At 39.0% G+C, this 20,313-nt stretch overlaps 1 protein-coding gene and 1 long non-coding RNA gene across 3 annotated transcripts in view; one reads left to right on the top strand and one right to left on the bottom strand.

Annotated features, from left to right (window-relative positions):
- The first annotated feature begins 996 nt into the window (after positions 1–996).
- Positions 997–10,726, top strand: LOC148112786 (uncharacterized). Its single transcript, XR_015728795.1, has 3 exons — positions 997–1,405; positions 3,676–3,808; positions 10,213–10,726. It is a non-coding gene; the product is annotated as an uncharacterized LOC148112786 (long non-coding RNA).
- A 5,365-nt stretch (positions 10,727–16,091) lies between these two features.
- CYTH4 (cytohesin 4) overlaps positions 16,092–20,313 on the bottom strand; it is a 42,535-nt gene continuing 38,313 nt past the window's right edge. For both annotated transcript variants that reach the window (XM_034403029.3, XM_087873859.1), the window contains exon 13: positions 16,092–19,770. In XM_034403029.3, the coding sequence (XP_034258920.1) occupies positions 19,698–19,770 (73 nt within the window). In that variant the 3' untranslated portion in view covers positions 16,092–19,697. The remainder of the gene's footprint in view (positions 19,771–20,313) is intronic.

Here is a 20,313-nt window from a genome sequence, read left to right as displayed (position 1 = left end):
GTATTAAATATGCTCTCTAAAAACTAGCAGTCACTATGTTACACCAGTCTTCATGAGTCATACACTGACAGCAATAATCAGTTATCCCAGACTAGATTTTCATGCTTTAAGGAACATTCTTTCATCCTCAGCAGGTTTCATCTTCAAAAATGAAGCATCAGTGCTTCATTTCTCTTAGTTCATGATTCAGATTCTCTCCGGCACAATTCTCTTTTGTTTTATTGATCTGACAAGCATGCTACAAACAATGGTTTCTTGAAGTACCTCCTGCAAAAAACCATTCTTCTCTCATGACACATAATCATAGTGCTTCAACAAACTTTTTGAAGACATGTTTTTTTAAAAAAAAAACCTGATAAAATGTGATCATGATGATGGGGCTTGTCCTTGGGATAGATTTTAAATGAAACAATGACAGAAAGTTAGCAGATTGGTGACATTCTCCAATCTGATGCTGATCAAATGAACTGGATTATATCATATATTGCTCAGAATTGAATGCCACTATGGTTCCAATAAATGACATTGTTTAATTGAAGGAATCCACAGTGTCTTAATCCTGCCAGATCCATCTGGCTAGGTAGATTCTACAGAAGACAGGTGGTCCTTCAAGAAGCTGAATCCTGTGACATGTAAGGCTTTATAGGAAGTGAGTGACCAGGACTTTGAATCACACCCAGGAACAAACTGGCAAGCAATGTAGCTTGCAAAAATAGGCCTTACAGGGGCATACCAAGCCATGCCCATCACTATTCATGCCACTGTTTTCTGGACCAGCTAAAACTTCTAGAATCTAGATGGTCTACAAGGGCAGTCCCATGTATAGCACATCACAATAGTCAAGCTTTAAGGTGATTAAGCATGAGTGACTGTCTGAAGGGCTGTCCAATCTAGATTAATTGTACAATCCAATTCTATGTATCTTTATATCTCATTATGTTCAGTACCAATTATTCACTGTCTTAGAGCCCTGCCTGTTTTTTTTTTAAAAAGGACCTCTATTTCTAATGGCAACAACTTTGGATAGTAAAATAGACAGTATAATAAACAAACAAACAAACAGACAAACAAACACACAAATCATATATCAGTGCCACTGCTGCCATTGTGAAAGTAAGCAGACCGAAAGACTGAGATCATACATTCCATCTAGCCAAAGTATAGTTTTAACCTTAGCCTTCTGCTTTTTTTTCCGGCCATTCTACTTGGAAATAATGGCTTATTGTGTGGTATGATGTGGGTATCTAAACAATAAACCTTGAATAAGGTTAATAAACTTTAAATGTTGCCTTCTCCAGCCTGTGGCCTCTAACAACGTGTTGCCTCCAGTACTCAGAATTCATCATTCTACATGACCATTATTGAGAATTGGGAGAAATGGAGTTCAGACACCTGGATTGGGAAGGTATGGCTTAATGCAGTGTGTGAGCACAGTGACTATGATTATCTTAAGTGAAAGTACCCATAAAACATGTAAGGTTCTTATATAAAAATTAAGTCAGAGCCTTCCCTAACCTAGTGCTCTCCACATTATAGAATGTTGATAGGGAACCTATGACATGTGTGACACAGGTGACACACATGTCATTTTCGGCGACATACTGGCATGCCCATTTTTGCTTTGTTTTCTGAGGCTGTCGAGGCCAGTGGTGTGCTCTCAAGCAGCCTCCAGCCCCGCTGGAAGTCACGTGGCAGGGCTGTGCTCTTGTGGTCTCCAAAAAGTACACAAGAATAGGCCACACTTTCCCGCTCTTTTCAAAGGCTGCAAAGTTCCCAAAGTGAAGGCCTCATGTGACCCATAGCTGCCTCAGATAGCTTTTTTTTTTTCCTGAGACTGGGGCAAAATGTTCATTTGATGAAGTATTGTACCATTTCAAACCATAATGAATTATTTAGAAGTAATCATTTCAAACAATAATGTATTATTTTAAGCCCAATTATCAGTGGGCATACTGTATTGTTTTCTCTGTTGTAAGTCACTCTCTTTTCTTTCAGTTTTTCACACTTTATTCTTTGGAATAACTGCAGTTTTCCTTCTGTTTGATTAATATGCTGTTTTAATATGAAACTCATTTAGTGACTCTGCTTTTTAATTATTATTTTACATGTGTTTGAGTTTGTTTTATTCATGTTTCGTTTTTGTAATTATTTAATATTTCTCTGTGTAATATATAATACCTACTATTGGTCTGTATTTTTCTTAAATAAATGAATATTTATTTGTAAAGAATAAATTCTTTGTAAAGAATTGTTTCTCTTTTGTTAGATGTGTTTGGGTGTATGTGAGACACACCATAGAGTCAAGTTAGCCATTTTCTGAATTTTTGACATACTGAACTCAAAAAGTTCACCATCATTACTATAGGGCCGTGATGGCTAACAATGGCACACGTGCCACAGGTGGCACACAGAGCCATATCGGTGGGCATGCAAGCTCAGTCCGACACGCATGTGCACTCTGGCCAGCTGATTTTCGGGCCTTCGGGGCCCACTGGAAGTAGGGAAACAAGTTGTTTCCCTGCCTCTGGAGGGCCTGTGGGGGGGAGAGGCCCGGTTTTTGCTCTCCTAAGGCTCCATAGCCTTTCTAAGAGCCTGGGGAGGGCAAAAACAGCCTTCCCCACCGCCCTGGAGGCCCTCTGGAGGCCGGAAACGGCCCATTTGCCAACTTCTGGTAGGCCCAGAAGGCCCATTTTTTGCTCTCCCCAGGCTCCTAGAAAGGCCATGGAGCCTGGGGACAGCAAAATCACGTGCCAAAAGCGTGGGGAGTTGGGGAGCGTGGGAGGGTCGCGTGCACATGCGCAGGGAATGGTGCACATAGAATTATGGGTGTGGGCACGCACACATGACCCTCCCTGCACGACTCCTACTTTTAGCATGTGATGGCAAAAAGGTTAGCCATCACTGCTATAGGGTACCTTTAACCAAGCAAGAATATATATTCAATGGAATTCCAATTTACAGAATTCATATACTGACTGTGTATTTGACAAATTAAAGCGAGCACAAATGGGGGCTACTCTGTTAGAGAATGCTACACTAATGCTATTTGTACCTGACTTGGAGGATGGGGTTTCGGGCACTAAAGAATGTATTATACATTTTCATTCCATGTCGTCACATAAAACTTAAGGGGGTCGTTTTGCCTCTGACCTATTTTGTTTATCCATTTTTCATATTTCCCATTCTTGCTTTCCTGCTCCTTACACCCTGGCCTCTCTGTCCCACTGTGAAGCAGACAAAGGTTCACAGTGCCCACTTTTGTTGGATTTATGATTGTTCTCCTTTATATTTAATGTCAAAGGCTGAAGCTTTCAGAAGTGAGAAGAAGAAGAAAAACTACTTCTCACCTTTTCATCTTCTAAATGGAAAGAGATATACTGCAGAAGGAGTTCTTTTTATGCAAAATGTTCTTGCATTTTTCAGGCAGGAAACCAAAGGGAAAGTTTTAGAGGAGGGAAGCTATGGTACCCATCTCTAATGCTGTGGGACACCTCTAATGCTTTGAGGGCAGGAAGGGTGCAGAAACCTTTCGAGCATTTTGTCACTTTAAATTTAAATTTCATATTGATAACCATTGCTTTAACTCCTTTCCATTTTTTCACTCTCTTACCTTTCTACAATTTCAGTTCGCTTCTTACCCTCTGTTTAATTTGCTCTGTTTTTATTTTTTGAAAGCAACAGCTACTGCTCATCCACTCAGAAGCTACATGCCCCCCAGAATCCTATCCTTCCTTGGGAAGGGTCATGCCAGTGACATAGCACAAGCTTTGCAGGCAAATGTCTCTGGTTCAAAGGCTGGCATCTTCAGGTAAGGCTGAGTAAAACACCTGCTCCAAAGCCTAGAAATCTCCAGTGTGTAGTGAGGGCTACACACTGTAAGATTCATATGTTTGTCTCTCTGTAGCATTACCATCCTGGTCTAATATGTATATGTGTACAGCATTAAGAGTTGTAAATTTAATTTTGCAAAGCTTTTTTTCTGGAAATATTGTACTGCTAATTAGAGCTTATAAAACTTATGCTAGACCAAACTTAGAGTATTGTTCAACTGTTTGGAGTTCCCACCATATATCTGACATCAGTACAGTCGAGGGGGTCTGGAAGTATTTCCCGAGAAAAGTTTTGCACTTTTCTGTACACAATAGAATTCCATTTGCTACTAGGCTCGAAATTCTTGGTTTGGATAACTTAGAATTGCATCGCTTGCAGTCAGATGTAGGTATTGCATACAAAATTATATGTAATGCTTTACCTGTAAATGACCTTTTTTTTGTTTTAATCGTGAACAACCACTTTAAACTCAATGTATATCATTCTAAACTTGACTGTAAAAAAATACGATTTCTGTAATAGAGTTGTCAAAGTCTGGAATGCTCTACCTGATCCAGTTTTCTCAGCTATAAATTTTCATAGTTTCAGTTGCAAATTTACTTCCGTGGACCTTATTTCATACTTAAGTGGTCAGTAGAGGGGGCCTGCATAAGTACACAATCGTGCCTATCATTCCTGTCATTGTATTTTTTCTTTTATTCTTGTTCTCGTTTTTGTTTGACAAATTGTAATAAATAAAATAAATATGTACATGTACATCAGTGGTGGGTTCCTCCCGGTTTCGCCCGGTTCCGCCGAGCCGGTAGTGGTGATGATATGACGTCACCGAACCGGTTCTCTTTCTTCGGGAGCTGGGGCCCCCCGTCCCCCTGCATTATTCTTACCTTTTATTTGGCCCCACCCCCAATCTATTGCTGCCTCCCAAGTCCCAGCTGATCGGCTAGAAGGAAAAACACTGTTTAAACTCTTGCCACGGGGCTTCAAAGGGCCTCCCTACAGCTGATCAGTGTTAAAAGGCAGTATGGTGGTAGACTGGTGCCTCCAAAAACAAATGAGTAGACCGGTGCCTCCAAAAACGAATGATTAGACTGGTGCCTCCAAAAACAAATGGGTAGACCGGTTTCTCCAAAAACAAATGAGTAGACTGGTACAGCTCTGCAAGCAGTTAAAAGCCTGGTAGACCAGTACCTCTGCTAAATCCTAAAGAATTGTCACATGACCATCAAGCCACGCCCACAAAATAAGCCACACCCACAGAACCGATAGTAAAAAAAATTAGAACCCACCCCTGATGTACATGTACATTCATGGATGTGGATGTAGATGATGTAGAGGTAGAGATAGAGGTAAAGGTAGATGGAGTGTGATGGCTCAGAGCTTAAGATGAGCAACAGGGTGAACTCCCATTCTTGTCCCAGCTCCTGCATGCCTAGCGGTTCAAAAGCATGCAAATGTGAGTAGATAAATAGGTACCACTTTGATGGCTCGTGTGCCTTGATGTATAGTCATGCTAGCCACATGACCATGGAAATGTCCTCGACTAAGAAAGGGCACCACCCCCTAGAGTCAGACACAACTGGACAGCGGAAACCTTTGCCTTTATATGTATATATATCAAATAATTTTAACAAAGTTAAAAGATAGACACACACACAAAAAAAGAAAAACAAACAGGAAAGATAGAAAAATATTGAAAACAATAAAATGTGAGAAAATAAAAAGGAAATAAAATATTTAAAGATGGACCATCCAATCTTTTTTACCACATTTATGGATATAGTGAATGCCCCATTCAAAACTATACAGCAGAGTTCCCTTCTCCCACATGCATCTCCGTTTTTTAATTAGTGAATCCAGAAATCACCAAATTATTTCCATTTTCAGCAAAAAGTCCATAAAAGTTTTCCCAGTCTTTTATAAAAGTAGTTGTCATTCCCTCCCTGACCAAACAAGACATTTTAGCTGTTACCACCATGATCTAATGTGTTTAACCATTCATAAGAGAAATAATAGTGTTCTTGTTTTTCTTTTTATCTGCTTTTTGGCAAGATCACATGCCTAAGCCCCAACATATTCCCCCTCCCCCAACCATATACTTCATCTTTGGAAATACCTTCTCCTGTCAGCTGCACTGAGGTGATGATGCTGTGCACATTAATCATAAGGGAAGACATCTTTCTTCACTGGAAAAAAATACCTTTAGAAAAACATAACTGATCTATGATAGCTTATCTCCCCAGGTGCAATTTGCAAAAGAGCAGATGGAAGCTATGAACTCTTCTATAGTACCGTCAATCCTAGCCAAGCTTAATTGAACATCTCATTGATGTCAGTAGGACACTGGGTAAAATTAGACTGAGGTAAATAAGGAAAGGCTTAGTGACCCCCCCCCTCCCCTCCAGAAAGCATTATATCATAAATCAGAGATAAGCAACTTACAAATCTAGGGCAGTTTACTGTCATTGGATGAATTTAAAATAAAACCTTTAAAAAGAATCAGAGGTCAAAAGTATTTGACCTCTGGAAAAAGTTATCTGTCTTTTCTTAGGCACTACATTGTGTGAAAAGGAGGGGGGGAGAAGATACACCTTACCATATTTTTTAGCTCTGGCTCTATTGCAGTAGAGCTGCAGAAAAGTATTATTTGAGGAAATAACATTGAGACAACTATTCTGTTAGCTGCTCGTTTCCACCACCCCTCTTGTCTTCTCATGTGACTAATTGTTCCGGGGGTTTGACAGGTCATTTTTCTCATCCTTTGCTTTTACACCTTATCTCAGTTATTTACACTACTCATAGCTAGTGCTGAAGGTCGTGTCTTCCATTTTTAGACTGTAAACAATTTATGCAGTGAGAAGTTATAAAAGACAGACGGATTCCAGGGATACCTTTTTTGAACCTCACTGTACATTAAGCTTGGGATGGGGTCTCCAACCTTGGCCACTTTAAGCCTGGCAGACTTCAACTCTTCGCTGGCTGGGGAATTCTGGGAGTTGAAGTCTGCCAGGCTTAAAGTGGCCAAGGTTGAAGACCCCTGATTTAGATTGCATGAGAGGCAATTTGGTTAAGATACTAGACTAGAAACCAGGAAACTGAGTTCTAGTCCCACCTTGGGCATGAAAACCAGCTGGTTGATTTGGAGCCAGTCACTCTCTCTCAGCCCACCTTACCTCGCCTCACAGGACTGTTGTGTTGGGAAAAACAGGAAGAAGAAGGAATATTAGGTTTGAGTTATTTATAAAAGTAATAAAAGCGGGTTTACACAAAAGTCTTTAAAAAAAGAGAGAGGAGCTTCCTGTTAGTACGTTTTCTAAACAGTTAATAAGCTTTTGGCCCAAAAAAGGATAATTCAGAGAGAATCAATAGGGAGTAGAACGGAAACAGTGAAACCTCTGAAATATGAAGAAGATTCATTTTCTCACACAGAGCCGACAGCCATCAGACCTGACAGCGTGGAACAATCTTGCCCCTTGGTTCTGATTCATCTTAGACCAATTTTTTTTAAATTAAACTGTTATCAACAAATGTGCTAGCCTCACTTGCGTTCCCTTGATGCAAAAAGTCATTGTGATGTCTTGTCTTTATAACTACCAGCAAATATTACTGTATTAACAGGATCAAAACCAGTGCCAGCAGAGACATGAATAGATAGCTGTGACATTCTCACGAGTGGCTCCTTTCTTCATATTAGGATTAATGTCAAGGCATCTACAATCTCATTGAATTCACTCTTCTGAGTGTTGCAGGACTGAGAACTTGAATATATCTGGAGGGTGATTTGCCCCCCTCTGCATACCAAAGTTCCAGCAGCTGAAAGAAAGGAACCCTGCTGATTCCAGACAAATCACTATAATCTTTGCTTTCCATTCCTTCCACTTGAGGAAAGCTATGTTTCTTTCCCATTTAAGTAATAACCATCTGTTGGGAGAGCTTCCAGCATTGATAAAAATGATAGGTAACCTGAGGTACTGTGGTGTTTTGACTCAGATTTAGTGGTGTGCTTTTGAGTGATAATGGAAAGGCTTCCCCCCCCCTCCCAGAGGCCTCCCAGAGATCCTCTGTTGTGACAAGAAGATAGACTCTTAGTACCTTAAGTGCCAGATCTACAGTAAAGTGGCAGTGCTGTCAACTGAAAGGACTGCAACTGTTGGTGCTGCCAGGATGATGGGTGCTCATGTACCAACAGAGCTAGCTCAAGAACAAAAGGTAATAAAGAAATATGTAGTGTTAGCACTCCTGGCTGGTGCTTCTTGTCTGGATTTCTTCTAGGAGCTAACATCAATCTTGCAAGCCTGAAAATACATTTCTTCCCCTTCGCTTTTACAGCCTAAGAAACTAGGGAAGGTCCCTTCTGAAATTGCTAAACTGCTTCTTATTGCTTATCCTATGGATCTTCCTCGTCCCCTCTTTTAAGGATATTCTCAAAGATCATGACACTTCTTTGCCCATCTGAACAACTGAGTCAGTGGTGAAATCCAAATTTTTTACTACCAGTTCTGTTGGCATGTCTTGGGCGTGGTGTGTCTTCGTGGGCGTGTCTTCGTGGGCGTGGCAGGGGAAGGATACTGCAAAATCTACATTCCCTCCCCATTCCTGGGGGAAGGATATTGCAAAATCTCCATTCCCACCCCACTCTGGGGCCAACTGGAGGTGACATTTGCCGGTTCTCCAAACTACTCAAAATTTCTGCTACCGGTTCTCCAGAACCTGTCAGAACCTGCTGGATTTCACTCCTGAACTGAGTGGGGGATAAGCATGGAAGGGAAATAGAGAGGGGAAGTGTCATTGTTCTGCATGCTATGCTCAAGTTCAGACAGCAAGACTGGCAACAAGACCTAAACTGAGGGCCTGATGGAAGCTCACTGACTGTTTTGAGGCCATTTGTTCTCTCTCTGAGCCCAGCTAATGGAAGAGCAGTCTTATTATGTCACTTTGAGCTCTTGAAGAAAAGGCAGGATATAATATAATATAATATAATATAAAGAATATAATATAATATAATATAATATAATAAATATAATACTATACTATACTATACTATACTATACTATACTATACTATACTATACTATACTATACTATACTATACTATACTATACTAATATATATCACTACAAAGTTATATTCTCCTAGGCCAGGGGTGGGCAAATATGGCCCCTTTATGACCTGTGGACTTCAACTCCCAGAATTCTTGAGCCAGCTTGGCTGTTGAAGTCCATAGGTTGTAAAAGGGCCACATTTGCCCACCCCTGTCCTAGGCTAAAGTGAAAAACAGCTACAAAGGGCAGCCTGCCATACTTGCAATTATTCACAGATAGGAAAATGTGATAGATTATTTCTGCAAATTTTTCAAGAGAAGCAGCATTTCTCCAGAAATTTCACAAGGGCAGGACACTTTTTTAGATGTGACAACAATATTGCTCCTGAAAATGCTTCACGGGGGAGATCTCAGATTATATCTTCAGCAGGGAACATGAGAAGCCAAGGAGGCTTCAGACCACCGGAGACAAGATAAACAAAAGACTGAGTAGACACATGCATCCTGGCTGATGAAATGAGTATAGCAACATCGTACTTCATTTAAGATATTGTTTCCTTGGAAAGAATTTCTAGAACAATTTGATTAATGTAAATTGGGATTATTAGAGGGAGGGGAAAAAAAGAGGATATTGCAATAGCAATAGCACTTATATATTGCTTCACAGTGTGTTACAGCCCTCTTTAAGCAGTTTTACAGAACCAACATATTGTCTCCAACAATCTGGGTCCTCATTTTACCGACCTCGGAAGGATGGAAGGCTGAGTCAATATTGAGCCTGTGAGATTTGAACTGCCAAACTGCTGGCAGCTGGCAGTCAGCAGAAGTAACCTGCAGTACTGCATTCTAACCACTGGCCACCACGGCTTTTGTTGGTCAGTGAAAGCTAGACAGCTTCATAAGCCACACTAAGGAGGGATAGAATTTAATGGTGTTCCCTGAAAGCAGATCATCTGGGGAAGCTTCATTTCCACAGCATATAAAAGGGGCAGAGAAGTGGTCTGGATCGTAGCTGCAACAAAGAAAAAGTCACCAATCCACCAGGATGTTACCAGTGCTGACTCCCTCGTGTTTCTGCTGCTCTTAGAAATTGAATGGTCTCTTATATTTTTACAAGATCAAACATGAGGTAGAAGAGAAGGAATTAGGCAATGAACAGCCTGCCCTCAACTTGGTATTATCCTATTTCTTCTAGAGAATAACTTCCTATTTGCGTTACTTCTGTAACTTCAGCCTACCCTCATAAAATTGAGAGACACTCTATAATGAAGATGCAAGAATATATGCATGCATGTCTTTTCCCATATATAATCTCTTTCCTTTCTACCTTTCCTTTCTACCTAGGCCCCATTCATCAACATCAAAAAGAAAAAGGCAGATTGGAAATGGCACAGCAAGATTAAACTGCGGCATACCCCTGTCACAGTCGCTTACAGTGATGCCTTCACTGGCATTCATTCTTTAGCCAATGGAAATACAAAATTGGGGCCACAGTGATAATGATACCCATAAGAGACTTTTTTAAAGTAGGGTCAGGGGATTTATTAGATTGAGATAGAAAGCAGGTATGTTGAATTCCATCATCCATCAATCAATATGGCCAACAGTAATGGCAGGAGCTGCAGTTAAAAAACAAGGGAAGGACCATTGAACTCTCACACTGTGCTAGAACATGAAAGGAAGAAAAGAACAACAAGCAGTTGAAGATCTCAGTTGAAGAACTAACCAGCATTGCATGGTCTTTTCCTCCCCACCAGCATAATATTGACTAGTGCCACTCAGGTATTGGGGCTTTACTGTACATTTTTTAAATTGTTATTTTCCCTCCTAAAAGAGTTCAGTTTGTTTTTCAGTTGAATGGTGTAGCTTATATGTCATATTAAAGATGGAAACAATTCTGAAGTGATTTCTCCTGGTCTGATTTTTTTTTACATCTCAAAAAACATGACATATTAACAGGGGTCTAAAATTTAACGGGGGTTTAAAATTTTATATCCATTGTATCTCTCAGACTATAAAGATGGACCACAGCCTGAGAGAGATGTCTACTGCTTTTCAATGCAGCAGAAGAATGGTGTTTTCCACTTAGCTTCCTATGATAGAAACCATCAGTGTTTCCCCCCACCACCACCACAAAGGAAATGAAGGAAAATGTATACAATATGTGCTTAAATACAGAGTGGCAAGGTGGTGATGGGGACTAGAAGTTTTGTTTCTCCTCTTTCATGTAGAATAGAGGTGAGAAGATCTTCTTTGGTCCTATGTAGTCTCCATGTTTCATTTCCAGTTCAGACAGTTCCCTCATGACTTCAGAATTTTGACAGTTCCAGAAGTGAAAATTAACACAATAACTATAAAGAATCGGGAACTCAAAATGAAGTAGTGTGAAACTATTCACAAACATCAGCATTTTCTGAGGCTTACCTACTCCAGCCAGGGAGCTTCTGTCTATCTTCATTCCTTCCAAAGATCATATTTAGGTCAAAATTTGGCTTATTGCAATCCTAAAGTTTGATTTGTTTTACTATAAAACCTTGCTTGGAATTAGAACAAGAATCCAGATGCAGTATCTCAAAGCTTCTGACTTGTTCTTGCTGACTTGCTCCTCAACCCACCCACCCCTCCACCTTTGCATTTCCTGCTAGCATGCTCTCCGCATCTTTTCTGAAGTCTGCTGAAAATAATTCCTGGCTGTTTTTCCAGTTTCAGTCTCCCTCACTGGCAAATGATTTCTTGAAGCCTTTTAAAAAGTGTATCATCTTTCAAAAGAGAAACTGATAAACCGAGGTGGAAAGGGAGGGACAATGCCATATTCCTCTGTTTTATGCCCATTGCTTCCTGGCCTTTTATGAAGATATATAGGCATTTATTATGAAAATAAATTACCAGCTGCACTCCAAAGTCCTTGATAGGAAAAAGGCCCAAAGTGTCAAGCTTCGTTTTCTGTCTTCAGACATCCTTGTGCTCCCAAGCACGGAAGCATGTTAGCCAGCCAGCAATCTATCAAATTTACTATCCGACAGGGCATTGCACACCCAGATAGGAAAGTGTCCATGGGTAGTGAGGCAAATTTTTGGTTGAATTAATGATGAAGGGTCAACACAGATTACATCTTGAGTCAAAGGGTGAACAAAGTGAAATATGAATCTAAGCTGGTCCATATTCTGGTCCAGCCTGAGCTCCTGTCTATGAAGAAAAATGTTCCAATCAAATGCATCAGAAATTGTCCTCATTTTAATTTTCCAGAATGCCCACTATTATTTCAAGGCATTTTGGGAAACTTGAGACTCAGAATCCTGCCACAGCCTACCACAAGAAACTTAGCCCAGCATTGTCTACCTCTCTACCCCACCATACATTTCAAACAACGCCGTTTAAATTTTATTTTAAACATTAAGATTCAGTGCTTGTCTAGGACTTCATTTTAACCCAAGTCTCATCAGGGCTTTGCTCCAGAATCTATATTCTCGGTATTTGGAAAGGAGCCTGGATAGAACCCTGGAGCATAAGAAATAAGGATATGAATTTAGGAAGCTGCCTAATGCAAGAGAATGCAAGCTTTTGTAAACAGGATTCAGGAAAAGAACTTTCCTACCACGTAATGTTTGCAGGGGAGGGCAGAGCAATACTGTGGTTGGAACCTGATTTATTCTATATGCAAAGCACTGTGATGCCTCTAATCAAAAGTGGCAATCTACAGCTTTAGAATCCTGGGGCCTTCGGCCTGATTTCAAAAGCCCTTTGTAAGTAATCAAGTCAGATCAGATCTTTTCCAAAAGCAATTTATCCTTTTCTTTGCAGCGGAAGAAAAACAAGTGTGTGTGTGTGTGCGCTTGATGTCTCTGTCTACATCCACTTTTTGTCTCTTGCTCTGCCCACCAGTGCCACCTCTAGCAGATTACTTCTGTACGAAAATAGCTCTACAAAAAAAGAAAAGAAGGCTGTATATCTTTGCCTTAGAAAAATTGGATTATATCCTCCATCTTTCATTCTCCCAGAAATACTGCATAATCTTCAATTCCCAGTAGCCACAGCCAACCTGACCAACTTCCAGTAATGTCTAGACCCGTGATGGTGAACCTATGGCATTCATGCCACAGTAGCACGTGGAGCCCTATTGGTGGGCATGCAAGCATTGCCCTAGCTCAGCTCCAGCACGCATGTGCACTCTGGCCAACTGATTTTCGGGCCTTCTGGGCCCCCTGGAAGTCGGCAAAAGGGGTGTTTCTGGCCTCTGGAGGGTCTCGGGGGGAATGCTGTTTTCACCCTCCCCAGGCTCCTAGAAAGCCTCTGGGGCCTGGGGAGGGCAAAAAACAGGTCTACCGGCTCCACTATGCCAACACATGCCAAAAGCGGGGGGCGCACGGGAGCCACGTGCACATGCATGGGGTGCAGGGCACATAGAATTATGGGTGTGGGCACGCATGTGTGCGACTACCCCACACTCCCCCCCACTTTTGGCATGTGATGGCAAAAAGGTTAGCCATCACTGGTCTAGACCATCAGCATTTGGAAGATCAGCCTTAGATCTGTGAGGTTATGAGAAAAGAGATCCTGTGCTTAAAAAAAAAAGGGGGGGAGACTTTTAAAACCTCAAACCTTTTATTTTCAGATTAATCTCTTGAGATCTATTCCCAGCTCAGACGATTGCCTCTAAAATGGCTAAAAGAAATAATACTCTGACTTACTTCTTCCTCTTTTAATTTAAATTTTCCCTCTGCTTTTATACATATCAAGCAGCATAGCAATACAATCTCTCACTTTCTTCCCATTACCAGTGAGAAGGTGGAGAGCAGTAAATCACCAACCTAGATACAATCTATATTGCTTGCTTAATGAAGCTAAGTTACCAGAGATAGTTTAAAATGTTAGATACATTTTAAGCTACTTTATATATAGCTCTGCAGCTGGGTGAATCCCTAACAACGTGTAGGGATTTTCTGCAGGTATAAATGACCCTTTCTGAACCTTTATGGTAGTAGGAAATATGAAATTATATCAATTTTATATTCAGTACAGGAGAAAATATAAGCAATGTCTGTGAGGGGAAATTCTCTATCTTTTAAAGCGACCTTTCTTTCTTTCCTTCTTCAGCAGCAGTAACTCTTACCCATTCATAAAAATAAATTTTAAAAAGAAGCTACCTAGTTTGCACTATGTTCAAGATCCTTAACCAAATTAAAGACAAAGCTGGTCACTTCTCAGGCAATAGCAAACTTTTCAGGACACAGGCACTGCTATTTCCCTCAAGGTGATGAGCACAAACTGGTTCTAAATTTTAAATACGAGTAAAAATCTCATAAACTTTCATGTGATAACAAAAACTTTGCCCATTGTGGCAGTAATCCTTCAGATTTGGATCATTTGATTCCTTTTTAAAATATTTAATTTTGGAGATCCAGGTAGAGTTGTGGGCATTATGACTTCTGTAAATGCCACATTACCAAGTTAGCCATTTTCAAAGAGAAAGTATAGCTCAAGCATATTTTGAAAATTTATACAAAGAGGCCCAGGTCAGCCATATTATTGGGTAGGGCCAAGTTGGGAGGGGTGTGTGCTGTGATAACACAAGAGAGTAACAGATTTGTTTGTTTAATTTAATTTGTTATGATAAAACACTGGTAGGATTTTCCACTTGGGTACTAAAATTATATGCAATCCTGCACATTGATTTGAAGGGAAGAGGGCTTATTTTGTTCCTAGTTTCCTGAAAACAAAATATCAAGAGCTGGCTGAACTGCAGGTGAAATATTTTGTGGAGACAGAAAATTGAGAAATTGAATTGAAATGACTCAAGGCTGAAATGTGAGGTTCTTGGTGCTCTCTGAGCTTGATTGTTTGCTTGCAAATGTTTTACTCCTGGACTAGTAACATCATCAATGGGTGTGTAAGTTTACTGCCTGCTTATATATAGTGCATTGCAGCACACCTCATATTCAGTTACACTAATGTTGTTACCTAGTTGGGTAATGAAATGTGTCTGCAAGCAAACAAGCAAATTCAAAATACACCAAGAACTTCACATGACTGAATTTTTGCCTGACATGATGTTCTTAAAGGCTTAAAAATAATATATTGTCATGTTGAAGGGATTTATTCATTTTACTGAGGAAACATTGTGGAGGGAATGACTAGAAATAGATTTCATCTCATCTGGAAGAAGCTCTAAAGTAGCCTATCTAGGAGATCTGGGAAGAAATCCAGCTGGAATTATTTTGTACTACCTGAACATTTATTCTCTTTGCACATCCTCAAGTATTTGAACAGGTGGTACAGGCCAAGCCTTTCTTGGAGTTTCTGTTGTGAGCTAAATTGGTTAGAAAGCTCCTGGCATGTATAATCTTTTCAGAATATTTGGTAATTTATTTCCATTTTCTGTTCAAAGTTGCCTTTTTCCCCCAAAGATATTTCTTCATCCTCATTCCACGGGGAGATGTATGATACATGCTAGTCAACTAAATAAATAAATAAATAAGCAAACTCCTTGAGGATTGTCACCATTAGCAAAAAGGAAGAACAACACAGGTGCCTCATTCAAGGAAAACCTTCACATTCATCTCCTGTGCTGGCACGTGATTTGACTGTAATATCTATTCGCTGTGCCTGCTGGAATTAATTCACCTGCCCTGTTGCAGTGCCAAAGAAGAAAAAAGAACTTGGTGTCTGAATTTCCTTGTGCACAGAGCCCTCTTCAGGAAGAAAAGAGAGAAAGAAGAACCACAACTGGAGATAAAAGAGGCAAGATTATCTGCAGAAAGAAAAAGCAAGATGTGGAATAGTCACTGCTCTTTCATACTCAAGAAAAAAGGAGTTGCTCATTTCCTAGCTGTAATTCATTATTACAATCACCATGCACATAAGTAATCCACCTTCTAAATTTAGCTACCATCTATACATTATGCAAATAGCATAGCACCCACAATTCCTCTTTTGGATTGTTCTGTCTTGCCCAGCTTAAAGAACAGCAAAGAAATGCAGAGGTCACCACAGCCTGAATTTTGCACTAAATGTTTGTTTAAATACTAATTTATAGTACAGTATAGTATAGTACTTACAGGACAAGGTAATTACTGCAATTAAAAAGACAAAGTAATCTAATTAATTCATAAGAATAATAATGCATAAATAATTCAAGTAACAAGTAAATATAACAATAGAAACTAGAATAGATTATATATTAGCTAAAACAGAGGGTGCTAGAACAGAAAGTGATTCTGCATAGATTGGCATCAATAAATCTTTATTTCTACTCTGGTATTCACACATTTTCAGACTGTATTTCAGAATTATAATAGCTCAGTGCTACTACTACTGATATTATTCCAAAAAAGTACACTTTATACACTTCTTCCTGCATAGCTGTGGAATTGCTACCAGCATCAAACCTTGATTATATTCAACGTTATCTATAATTTGTTTGGAGTTGCTTGTTAAAGTCACAGTCTTTCTATTATACATATTCCCAATAATCTGGGGAAATCAGTTCATGTATCTCCAATTTTAACATGAGAAATTAGGATCACACTAATTTCTGAGTGTGAGCCAAAGGATCACACTAGACATGCTAGCATTCCTCTCATCCCTGATCTTAAAAAACAAATTGTGAAAGGTTTCTAAACTAGGTAGGTATAAAATATTATTTTTTAAAAAATGTTTATGCTTTTCCATTTTTATTAGTTTATAATATATAATACAAAAATATAAAAGAAAATAGTAGGAAAATAGGGGAGGGAAAATGGAAGGGAAAACTGTAGGGCAAGGGGAAAAAAGAAAGAAAGCATTGACTTCCAACTCCCTTTGGTGCAGTAAAATAAGATAGTAATGTCAAGCTTCAACTTTTACATAATAATATTATAAACAAGTCATTTCTATAACAATAAACCTATTAATTGGTAAAACCCAAAATCAAAGTTTCATTTTTTCCCACCTCAAGCACAAAGTTGAGAAGTGGTTTCCAAGTAGAAACAAAAGTAATTGTATTTTTTTCTTTAATCAAAGCAGTCAATTTGGCTGTCTCTGCTAAATCCATCAGCTTTTGCAACCATTCTTCCATTGTAGGCATCAAAGTGTCCTTCCATTTTTGTGCATAAAGTAATATTGCTGCCGTCAACATAACATCAAAGTTCCATTTTTTCCCCCAAGTCTTTTTCCATTAAACCCAGAATAAAAGTTTCTGGTTTTATCTTTATATTCACTTTGAGAATCTTCTGTATTAAGATGTGAATCCTACTCCAATATTTCTTTGCTTTATCACATACCCACCATAAAGGATAACAGTCCTCTTCTTTACCTTTACATTTCCATTCATTTGAAATACCTTTATACATTCTTGACAATTTATCTGGTGTTAAATACCAAAGATACATCATCTTATAATTTTTTTCTTTTAAATTGTAATTTAGTGTAAATTTTAGGCCTTTCATCCACATATTCTCCCATTGTTCCAGTATTACACTACATCCAATGTTTCTGAATCATACAATGCTTTACATATTCATTCTCCAAAATATTCAAATTCAGATAAACATTTCACTCACAGGCCAGCAGCTGGCATTCATTGTTTGTCCCCTCATTGCTGTTTGGTCCTTTCAGCTATGCATGAACTAACCCATGATGGGTTCATGTCTTATATTTTTACCTTAATCCCCACAAATCAGCTCTACTACATTCAGGGAGGGCATCACCATTCTTCAAAGTGCTATGTCTATGGAGTTTCTCAGTCATCCAGGTCATGGTTGTCTCAAAAGTGTTTTTTCAAAAGGCAACTGGGCTTTGTTTTTCCTTGAAGATAGTTCGCTTCTCATCCAAGAAGCTTTTTCAGTTCTGAAGAAACTTCTTGCATGAGAACCAAAACATCTTCAAGGAAAAAGAAAGTCCAGTTGTCCTTTGAAAAAGCACTTTTGGGTTCCTCAGAACACTCTCCTTTTTGCAAAATATCTCTCAACCTAATCTGAGAATTTTGGATGTTTCCCACCAGAGTAACCACTTACTCTGAATAATTTAGGAATTATTCTATTCCTAAAATGACAGAATTGTAGGCACTTTTCTAAATAAAGAAATCAAATTTAAAGGATATTAATTCAATCCCCCTATATGAATTATTTTGATAGTGATCTTATTTAATTCATCCATTACATGTATAGCTTTCCTGCAAATCTCATTTTATTCTGTAACAATTAAAACAAATGAGCACATGTTTCTTCCATGTACTAGAACTATACATACTATACAATCTCTATGCAAGAAGAGCTCTCTTCTCTCAGGATCCACTTAAAATCATGGATTAAAGTCAGATTGGATCTTTCCAGTGAATTAGTTCAGATGATATACTTTAGGAGTGCCGGATAAGACTCAAAATTGGATCTTTTTTTGCCATGTATATTCCTTATTCTGAATAAGAGTACATCTTCTATATCTTTGAATGCCATCAGCTTCCAAACCTGTCAATGTTAATATTATAAGCTATTTTATATCAAGCTATTTGTTGGGCCATCCAAGCTGGACTTTCTTACTTTGACTGAATTTTCTTTCTTTGAATAGGGTTGCCATTTGGTGAATTTAAGACTTTTCATATCTAACAAATCTTTGGTATTTTTCCAAATTGTATAGTGGGATTCATAAGAAAAAAGAAAAGCAATAGAGACACATAACATACCTCCTGCTTCTGTTTTATGTTGATAAAATAAAAACAAAACCACAAGTGTAAAAGACCTCAAGATGTTTTTCATTTTTTTCATTTGAAAAGAAAAACAGTTATTTCTCCATCTGTTTGTATCAGTGTGGAAAACAACACACCCGAATTCTGGCTAAGTGTGCATATGGGAGTGTATTTTAATAACAAGCAACTCTTTACATCTCCTTAAACAAAAATATCGTACTACTCATTAGCATGCAGGCATCATTCTTACAACAATCCAGTTCTTCATAACCACGTTAAACAAATGTTATTATTTTACAGAACTCATTGTATAGATGAAAAATTCAGACGAGAAGGAAACAATTTTCCCACGATCACTATGGTCAAGATGGAATTTGAATGTAAGTCTTCCAAAGCAAAAAAACAAAAACAAAACTAGCTTTTGATCCTCTAGGCTAATGAATGTTTCAGAAGAGAAGAGAAGTAAACAATTATCCATCTGTAAACACACTTTTCAACTGTTCCAACACTGATGAGCAGACACCAGCCAACTCAAAGAACATAGGAACTAACAACTCATTGCATTGATTATTGTTTAGAGCCTGACTTTGGCTGGAAGATTCTGTCCTAAAAAAAAACTAACATTCAGGATTACCATCAACTTGGCAATAATTCCCAGCTCCAAACCAGCCATTTGCCAAGCTCAGCCACACAGTAATATGTGTTTATTCTGGCCAGGTTTCACAGCATCTCTTGAGTCTATTAGTTCACTTTGTCCTTCATCCTATTATTCCAAGTAAATTTATCTCAGATAGCATCATTATTCAAGAAACCTCAAGACAGTGAGTCAGAGTAGGCAGGTGTCAATGTAGAAAAATCTAGTCTTACAGGTATTAAAATATTGTTGAAACCATTCCCTGGTTTCCATCATCCATACCTAGGCACATGCACACAACTATATCCTGCTCCATTTACTCAGAAATCTGTGCTTGTTTTCTGTGCAGAAAGAATTCCTGTACCAGTTTCTGATTCTGCATACGCTGACTCTAGAAAATGGAAGCAGGCCACTGATCATCCTTTCATTCTCTTGTCTGTCTCAGAGATGGTTGAGGAATTTTGCCATTACAGACTTCAAATAAATATTTTCTTGGTGTTAATCATCCACCAAACAAGGTGGTACAAGCCAGAAGGTTCATTTTTTGCTGGTAACTTTTTTCTTACGAGCAGCAACCAAGTCATAGAAAGGATCTCTAGTGATGCTGGTTCTAAAATAAAGAAAAATAGAAAAAATATTAAGATTTGGCTGTTAGCAAAGCACTGATTGCCTCCTTCACAGAACACAGCGAAATCTTTAAGCCTGAAGCTGGGAAAAGCAATGTGATAGCTATGTATTTCCATGCTTCTATGTACTTCCAACATCTTCCATGTTTAGAGGTCATGTGTCATTGAAATTATACAGGCAGGAGGGCTTGACAATGGCCTTCATATTCTTTCTAGGGAACCTCAGTGGTTACCCTAAAAAGTTGGATACTGGGTTAGAACAGGGGTGAAATCTACTTACCTTGCCTACTGGTTCAGAAGTGTGCATGAGCATCACATGCAATTTTAAAACCTCTGCGCATGTGCAGAGGGTCAAAAACAGTTTACTTCCTGGTTAAAACCAGGAAGTAATGATGTCCGGGTGGGTGGACGGAGCCTTGCGCTACCACCGCTACCAGTTCACTGAACCACCCACCACCGCTGCTACCGGTTCTCTCAAATCAGTATGAACTGGTAGCATTTCACCCCTGGTTTAGAGAGTTCTTCTC

Source organism: Pantherophis guttatus, chromosome 7 (assembly GCF_059756535.1).
Source record: "Pantherophis guttatus breed Tessera chromosome 7, ASM5975653v1, whole genome shotgun sequence".
NCBI classification, from domain to species: Eukaryota; Metazoa; Chordata; class Lepidosauria; order Squamata; family Colubridae; genus Pantherophis; species Pantherophis guttatus.
Note: the sequence above shows the minus strand (reverse complement) of the source record. Positions and strands in the feature narration are given on the sequence as shown.